The sequence below is a fragment of the Chionomys nivalis genome, chromosome 14 (assembly GCF_950005125.1).
Source record: "Chionomys nivalis chromosome 14, mChiNiv1.1, whole genome shotgun sequence".
In the NCBI taxonomy this organism is placed as follows: Eukaryota; Metazoa; Chordata; class Mammalia; order Rodentia; family Cricetidae; genus Chionomys; species Chionomys nivalis.
In genome coordinates this window covers 26,055,237-26,064,374 of record NC_080099.1, presented here as the reverse complement: position 1 = coordinate 26,064,374, position 9,138 = coordinate 26,055,237, and the positions used below count along the sequence as shown (strand labels likewise).

The 9,138-nt window shown below is 44.4% G+C and overlaps 1 protein-coding gene across 1 annotated transcript in view; it reads left to right on the top strand.

Annotated features, from left to right (window-relative positions):
• Positions 1-1,239: 1,239 nt before the first annotated feature.
• Adamts19 (ADAM metallopeptidase with thrombospondin type 1 motif 19) overlaps positions 1,240-9,138 on the top strand; it is a 177,850-nt gene continuing 169,951 nt past the window's right edge. Inside the window, exons 1-2 of the mRNA XM_057789047.1 lie at positions 1,240-1,327; positions 1,830-2,479. Of these exons, the coding sequence (XP_057645030.1) occupies positions 1,240-1,327; positions 1,830-2,479 (738 nt within the window). The remainder of the gene's footprint in view (positions 1,328-1,829; positions 2,480-9,138) is intronic.

Sequence of the window (9,138 nt, the reverse complement as noted above, 5' to 3'; positions counted from 1 at the left end):
GGCTGCAAAAAAGAAAGAGGAATGTTTGAGAGGAGAAAAACCATCACTTATGCACAACACAAAACGAAAGAGGCAAGATAGTCTCACCTGGTATGAGAGCTTTACGGAACAATTGTTCACAGTGATCTCCTGAATTTTACTCCAAGAAGGGGAAAAGGGGAAGAGGAGGAGGAGAAGATAAAAAAAAGGTGGTATAGAACTGAAAACTAAGTGGTGTCTGTTCTTACTATTCTGGTATTATCCTTGAGAAATTTTATTCCCTCCAGGGTTGGAATGTTCTGAGACACCAAGTAGACAAATCAGAAAATCTCTGATGCACAGGCTTCTGATCCGTCCTCAAGTATGTACTGAGTTTTGCTGTGTGTGTTGGGCAGGTAGTGGCAAAACTGAACAGAGGAGGAGCCTGAGAGGGAGGGTGGGATAGGAAGGGGAGGGTCCCCTACCTGCCTTTACCTAAGCCACAGCACCCCCTCATCACCCCGTAGGGCAGAAGGTGGGGGATGCAAATTAGGTCTTTCTGAATGGCCAATCAGAAGTCAGGTGAGAGAATTTGGATCCCAACACCACTCTTTCCCAGCCTGAGAGCTCGTGTGAGGTGTTCTGGGACCTTTGTCCAGCAACGTCACGCTTGGCGGGCACTCCTGGGTCCCTGATTCTGGTCTGACCCGCCTGATTCTCTCCACCCCCGACCCCAACCTCCACACCTCTTTGAGAAGCGCGCGCTCTCCCGCCCCCTCCCCCATCCAGCCCTCTCTCCTCCGCGGCGTCCTGGGGAGTGAGTGTGCAGAGCTCTGCTAAGGCAAGCTGTCCAAACCAGGGCGCCGGCCTCGCTCTATGCGGGTGCCGGCAGCGAGCATCGGCTGGGATCGCACTACTCCGCCCGATCCGAGACCTGCCGGTCCTCCGCGCGTCTCCCGGCTCTCGGCGGACTGCGGGACTGTCCCGCGGGGCTCAGGCTCTGGCCCGCGGGGCCTGGAAACTCCTGCACGGTCCACAGTACAGAAAGTCGACTCATCACCTAATTCGCCGGGGAGCTGGAGCGCGGAGAGCCCGAGTGCTGCTCGCCGCTCCTCCCCACCCCAGCCCCGCCCGGGCTCCGGGAGTCACACAGCTTGCCCCCCCCTCCGCCCCCCGCCCCTGGCAGACAAAGGGCCCGGGCACAGTCGCCGCCTGGCCGCCAGCGCTCCGGGGAGGCGGCTGCGTGCGCTGTGGATCGCGCGGGAGACGCGCACTGTGGAGATGGGCCCCGAGATGCGCCTGACTCGCATCTGCTGCTGCTGCTGCCTCCTCTACCAGCTGGGCTTCCTGTCGCATGGAACAATTTCAGGTAGGTTCTAAAGTGACTTTCCGGCTTCCTCTCACACTTGGTCAGTGAGGACCCAGGACACACGGGAAGGCAGAACTGTTGCACCCCGTGCGTGTTGAGCAGAGCTCTGTGGGTAGCAGGGAAAAGCTTGCGGGGCAGATGAGCAGGTCAGGGTCGCAAGCGAAGGGCACTTTCCTTGGCCTGATTTTAACATCTGTAAAATGATCAGTTCGCCCAATCCCACCCCAAGTCATGGTTCAAAGCTGTGTTTTGCCTACCTGGAGGAAACCGGATGGCTTGCCATTTATTTCTTTTGCGAGTTCACTGGAGTTTGCACCGGTTTCAGTTAGTATATGCTTAAATATTATCGCCACACTTTTAGTATGAAAGTGTCGAGGTCTGTAAGACTTCAGGTCCTGCAGGAGTCTCCTCGCATTCGTGCAAGCGCATGTTATCTGTGGGGACCGTGTGCCTGAATGCTTGCGTAAACTTTAAGCCCTGCGCCCGTCTGCCTCATTCACAGGACTGAAGCTCACACCCGACGTCGAAGAGTGGGAAGTCGTGTTTCCTGCACTCTGGCGCCGGGAGTCTCTGGACGCGGCGGGCGGCAGCGGGGGCAGCGCAGATCCGGGCTGGGGGCGCGGCGCTGGGGGCGGCGGCCGGACGCAGGCTGCAGGCAGCTCGCGCGAGGTGCGCTCGGTGGCCCGGGCGCCAGTGGAAGAAGCCCCAGATGGCCAGTCAGAGTCCTGGTTCGAGTCTACCCCGCAGGCAGGTGGTGAGGACGAGGAGGAACTCGAATCTCAGGAGCTGCCTCGAGGATCCAGTGGAGATACCTCCCTGTCCTCTGGAGCCCCGGCCTCGTGGCAGTCGCCGTGGCCCCCGCAATCCCCCTCGTCCCCACCCCCTGCCCAGCAAGCAGAACCCAGCACGGAGGAGGTGCTACTGAGAATCCCGGCCCTCTCCAGAGACCTGTACCTGCTGCTCCGGAGAGATGGCCGCTTCCTGGCGCAGCGCTTCGCGGTGGAGCAGTGGCCAAATCCAGTTCCCGATCCCACCCGGGCAGAGGCTGACCCTCGACCTCCCACGCCGCCAGACTCCGCCTGCTTTTACACTGGGACGGTGCTGCACCATCCTGGCTCTCTGGCCTCTTTCAGCACCTGTGGAGGTGGCCTGGTAAGCGCCCTCCCTTCCCCAGCTCTCTCCATTACATGCTTTTTTTTTTTTTTTTTTTTTTTTTTAATACGCCAGCTGTTTTGCATACATCTCGCCCTCCATTCTTTCAAGCGTTTCTCTGAGCTTAGACACTTTACCACCCAGGTGTCTACACTAAACGTTTCTAATGGAAACACTACCAGGGCGGTGCAGTGAACCAGAGGTCTTACTGCACACAGGAAGCTTTCAAGGGAACTATTTCTTTGGGAGTCTTCCTTCTTACTTCTTGCAAGTGGTTCAACTTCTGTTTTTCGAGTTTCTAAAGCACGTCCACCATGTGGTTGGTGTCTTTGAGCGGTTTGAAATATGCACCATACTGAATCCTGTTTGTATTTGCCCCCACCCTCAGTTCGTCCGTCATCTGTGGTTTTACAGTGTTTGTTCGTTTGTTTTGTTTTGAGTGTCCCACTACAAAGCGGCTCAGAACAGTTCTCTGGTAGTTACATTCTGACAGGTGTTTAGAATCCTTACAACATTCATTCTCAAAAAGCCCATTGCAAAGGTACTCAATCTAAAGCAGTGGTTTGCCATAGGGCACTCCTGGAATCCCACCAGCAGGGGGCTAGGGTTTTTTACTCTTGTTCTTTTTCATGCTATTTTACAAGTCCCCTTTCCTCTCTTAGAGTCCATGTTGGAAAGTTTGAAGGTGGAATTGCTTTCCCAAAGACTCCTGTTGAGAAAGTCACTTTATCCGTGTTCATTACTTGACTTTTCTTCTTGTCTTGACTTCATTAGCGTCCATAAGTTGACCTTTACTTTGTGTGGGTATAAAAATAGAGACGACAAAATTGACTATTCTAAAGAACCTTATATGTTCAGTTCAGTGACAGTACCCGTATCTACCTTATTTTCCTGCCATATCGTCTATAACCTTAACTATTGGTATAAGCAGAACTCGCGGGAAATCCTCCTGTGAGTTGCTATTGCTCCTCAGAGGGGACCATTAATATAATTCTTATTTATAAGAATTTACAAAAAAGCAATTTGATGCCGTGGAGGAAAATCCAACAGCAATACATGACAGTCAAAAAACCACCCAAAGGCAAGGAATGCTAAAGAGAAAAAAAATGGTTAAAAACCCAAACAAAATAAGACTTGGAAACTTTACCTATGCCATCAAAGTTCTTGTATTTGAATGCTAGGAATTGTTGGCCAGGGCTGTATTTTACTAGATGGTGAATATTCAAATATAGGCATTTTAGGCATGACTGGGAAGGTGGCTTGGAAAAATGACATGGAAAGCTTTGAAAATGTTTTCGGTGGAACTGATACTGGAACGCCTCAGCAGGGTAAACATTTTGTGGGAGTTTCATTGTCTGCTAGCTTTCGGCTGGGGATTAAATAATTACATATAGAACGTTCCTGGTGTGGTAAGAGCGGTAGGGGGACAAAGCATTTCACTGTATTGAGTCTTGGGCTGTGGGTCAGATTTTCCAAATGAGCTATGTCCTCTCACCATACTTAAGGGAGCAAAGTTAGAATTATGACTGGGGTTTTCATGGCCGGAATGAGAGTTTGACATTCCTCCCTGTTTATCATGCTGGAGTTTTGCTCACTTTTCCTACCAGCCACACAAGGATATACTCTGAACTGGGAAGTCTTTGTTGTGGAAGAGAACTGACGTTGCCAGCAATACAGTATAGCAGTCAGAGTTTGAGTAAAAGTGTAGGCAGATAGCCAAGAGGGTAAGTCTGCTGCTCCAACTACCATGCTAGCCCCTCCCTTAGGAGCTCCTGGACTAGGGAAGAGAGGATAATTCGTGATCTTGACTCCAGCTTTGGCTTCTTCCCTGGTGAAAAGTTCTTTACCCCTCTCATTTGTGGCATGAGCTAACTAAATGATTGAACTAAAAATTTAAATAGTCAACTTTATGGCTATTAATTGGATCTTATATTAAGGGCTAGAATAACCTGTCTTCAGAGGCACACAATGAAGTTGTCCATATAAATAAATGGATATGACAAGGAGGCATGCCATTGTCAGGCGTCAAATGTCTCACGTGAATTTAAAAATCCTTGCCCAAGGTAAAACCCTAGGTAGGGAAGTTGAGGCCAGCTTTCCAATACTCAGAAGTTTAACTGGGTTTCTAAGAATGGGAAGATAGTCTCTTCAGTCACGTGATGGAGTGCTTCAGGTAGAGTGAAGAGATGGCGGGGGGGGGGGGGGGGAGGGAAGGGCGTCGGCAGAGCCCGTAAAGAAAATGAACGAAACGAACTCGGTTTCTAGACCAGAAGAAACAGAAGACCTTAAAATGTCCATTTGGATTAGACCTCCAGAGCGGCATCTTCTCGAGTGTGGGCCTCGTTTGGCTAATGTGATGAGCCTAGACCACATTGCTGCTCATCCTGTAATCCTTGTGGGAGACACCATCCTGCAGAAGGTGGATTACTTCCAAATTACTTTGGTGGTAACAGCATCATTCTTCTCCATCAGCAGAGGCTTTCTTACTGGTGGTTCGACAAGGGTAAATCACCATGTGTCCAGTTATTCATTCTTTCCATAACGAGTTTTAATTGCTAGCTATTACTGAACCATAGAGTTGAATTATCTTCTTGATTATGACATATTTAAAAAGATTCACATTTTTAATAAAAGGAAAAAGGTTATCAGCTACCCAGTTTTGTAAAGAGCTAAGTACTTAACAGATTAGACATTTATTTCCCAGATATTCATCCAGTTTGTAATTTGAAAGTACTAGTGATGGAATGGATATTTTGAATAGAGGACTAAGTTCTGCCTCATCAAAGCACTCGGTATTTCTGAATCTCCATTTTCCCCTTATAAAATGTACATATAACAATTGTGTATCTAGTAACTATTTTACATATGAAGTCTTATTATGTCTTCTCCCCCTAATTAGGCTAGTACTGAATGATAACCTTTGCTTAGCTATTTATTAGATTGACTGGACCTCCAACACAGTAGCATTGATCAGTCAGACATCTGCCAATGACTCCTGTGCCTAAAGCACTCTGTAGATAACAGAAACAGAAGCAGATGAGGCAGTGTTGATGCTTTTCAAGTAACGCTCACCCTAACCTGTCAATCACTAGGTCAAGCAGGAAGTGTAATAGATTGAGTGCTGGGATTGGGTGTCTTGCTTTCATTCCCAAATCCTTATGAGATGACTAGTTGTTAATAGACAAAACTGCACAAACAACAAAGAAACCCTACCACTGAATAAATAATAATAATAAAAATAACGAATAAAGAAAACAAATAAATAAAAGAAACGAAAAAATAAAAATTTTACATTGTCTTTAAAATGTAAAATATATGAAAATAACCAGTTCTGCAAAACAGTACAGCAGTGATGTTAGCCTGAAATGGACACCATGACATTGTTTCAGTTATGCTCAGTCTTCATGTACACTCAAGCACTTTACAGCTGTCCTGCATTTCCAGCAACGTGACCCTGTAAAACAATCAAATCCACATACTGAGCCAAAGAAAAGTCGCCCAGTGTCTTTTTGCTTATTGCTAAATATGTAGATAATTTTCTCAGAATGGTGAACAGTAGTGACTAAACCATAACCGATTCTTTACTTACACTGAGTGTTTCAACTCAGAGGCAATGGCAGGAGAATTGTGAGTTCAAGACTAGCCTGGGTGACATAATGAAACCCTTCCCAAGATCAAACAAGAGTTTTTAATATTAGTGGTCATTTTGTTTAGCGTTTGATACAGAAAAATACTTTTTTTTTAAAATTTTTTTCACGTGTACTTTTCCTGTACTCAAAAATTCTAATCTGTGATGAATTTTGAACAAGTTAATATTTTGGGACCTATGCTTTGGATAAGTTAACGTCTGAGAGCAGAAGTCAGGGAAGGGAGGAAGGAAGGAGACTGTTTGACACGTAGAGCAAGTGGGCTACATGTCTGAACACCATGTGGCAGTCTTCCTGGGGAGAGGTGACCAGGTCTACGTACCCCAGATAGCAAGCTGGTAACAGAACACAGTAAGGCTACCATTAAACTCCAGCTTTGGGAACCAATGCGTTTCATGGGGATTGTTTACAGGAATATGGGGAAGGAGTCTATTACAGGAGCAGAAATGACTCAGACAGCTGCATTACGAAAGTCCCCACCAGCAAAAGCTGGGAACCTGGAACATACTTCCCAGCCTGTAAGCAGCTCATTGGGTTGGAGAATGTTCTTTCCAAGTAGCCCAGTTGGTCTGAGCCTGGCCTGATCCCTGCTTCAAGGCAGTTCAGCTTATCCGAGAGTGTCTCTTAGCAGTTCTTTCTGTTTATATGTGCTCGGGGAGGGAGAGACCTAATGATTATGTTCAGTTTCACCAACTTTCCGAAGCCATTGAGTTATTTACTTCTTCAGCTTAGCATGCTTCCCTGCAAGACAGAAAATTTTAACTCTGCCGTGGTTCTCAATCTGTGTGTTGCCACCCCTGGTGGGGGCCGAAGGGGTCGCCTAAGACCATCGGAAAACACAGATATTGACATTACAATTCATAACAGCAGCAAAATTACAGTTATGAAGTAGCAATTATAGTAATTTTATGGTTGGGGTCACCACAACATGAGGAGCTGTATTAAAGGGTCATAATCTTACAAGGGTTGAGAACTACTTACTAAAAGCATCTTGTTCCTTTATCTCTCTATAAATATCCTGCGTCATCTTCCCATTCTGATCATGCTCTGGGTTGCGTCAAAAAAGAGATAACCAAACTTTGACATGCTGTGACAGAATTGAAGAAAATCAAAGAGAAAAATCTAACATTTATTAAGGAGTGACCACCTATGGAGGAACGGATATCAGTTGATCTGAGATGATTAAATCTATAGTACTTGATGTTAGAGCATGGATTATTCAGAGTTCAGCAAAATGATTTTGAATCTTGATTAGTATACGTGGCTCTTCTCCGATTAAAATCTAAGGCCAAAATAAATTATTCTTGAAAGAAGAAAGATTCAAATTTTACCATGTAGAACCCCCAACAATGATATAATGAAAACTCCTCTTCTATCTGTTCCTTCCTTGTTACTTATTGATTTTCCCAAGTATAAAACATGCTTTTTGTTTGTGGTACATGATCTGGACGTTACGAATGCACAAACATATGCACACGTAACTTTGCGATTTTTGTGATGTTCGCACCTGCATGTGTGAGATTCCTTTTGAGTAGTTCTGTTTAATTGGATCTCAAAGCTTTTCCACTATCTGCCTCAGTTTGGCTTGATGAACCTTTGAATGTTTGACTCCAAAACTCTCCTGTCGTGAACTGTGACATACACAGAAGAGTGAAGACATCGTGGTGGTTAGGTAACATTTTGTGTGTCAAAAGGAAGGTGTGTGTATTGGTAATGCGTTGTGAGGTGGTGATGTTTTATACATAGGCCAACAAAAGTGTGCAAGCTCACCTTTCCCTGTAGAGTTACTAGTATTATTATTAAAATTTCTTTCTTTTGGTTCTCATTATCTTATAGAATTTCTCTTTATATTTTATCTGTTTTTCTATGTGATTTTGCTCTTCTTTATTTCTAAATATAGAGTTCTTTAAATATCAATATTTTGAAAGACAATTTTTAAAATTATAATAAATACATTCTGAAAACAATTTCAAAAATACATAAAATTAAATATATCATCTGTAGTCTTCCATCCAGAGAGACACTTAACTTTTAATGGTTTTATAAAAAGGTATAGCCCTAGCTGTCCTGGAACTCACTCTGTAGACAAGGTTGGCCTTGAACTCACAGTGATCTGCTTGCCTCTACCTCTGAAGTGCTGGGGTTAAATAAAAGTATCTATCTATCTATCTATCTATCTATCTATCTATCTCTATCTATCTATCTATCTATCTATCTATCTATCTATCTATCTATGTAGGTGTACTTTATTAAATATCCTTTTGGGGTCATAAGACTGTACTAAATTTTACAGATTTCGAGGATCAGATGGTATTCTTGATCGCACACACTGCATTTTGTATTCAATTTTTCCATATTTATGTTCTTATTCAATTCAGTTAATTGGTAGTAATTAGCTTACGGAGCACATCCATTTTCTACATAGCTACATGCCTACAGGCAAAGTCTTTATAAGTAAGCCTATTGTACAGTACTCTGTAAATCTTCAATTCAGAAGGCTTAGAAAACAGAAAGTACAAAAATAATTTCTTGCTCTATGTATCAATCATATTGAGTTCCTTGCTCATGGATTGATTTGTATCTTAGGCTTGAGATAATCCTATCATGTATCAAATTTGAAGAAGAAATTTTTGTATTTACTTACCAGTATTTACTTTTTTGAATTTTACTAACTGAAGCATAAAAAGCACATTAAAGATTAGATATACTTATTTTATTTTTACTATGAGTGTCTACTTTTATGTATGACTTTGCACCACAAGCATGTCTGAACATGCACCCTATGAGGTCGGAACAGGTCATTTGAACCCCTGGAACTGGAGCTATGGCCAATGTGCGGGTGCTGGGAAATGAACTCAGGACCTCTGCAAGAATAACATGTGCTTCCAAATGCTGAACCATCTCTCCAGCCGTACAAGCATGTTTTTAAAAATAAATAGAGAAGTCTTAAAATACTTCTAAAGCAAGACAAAACAGGATATTTAAATCGGAGCTCATTAGCATGAGGATGTT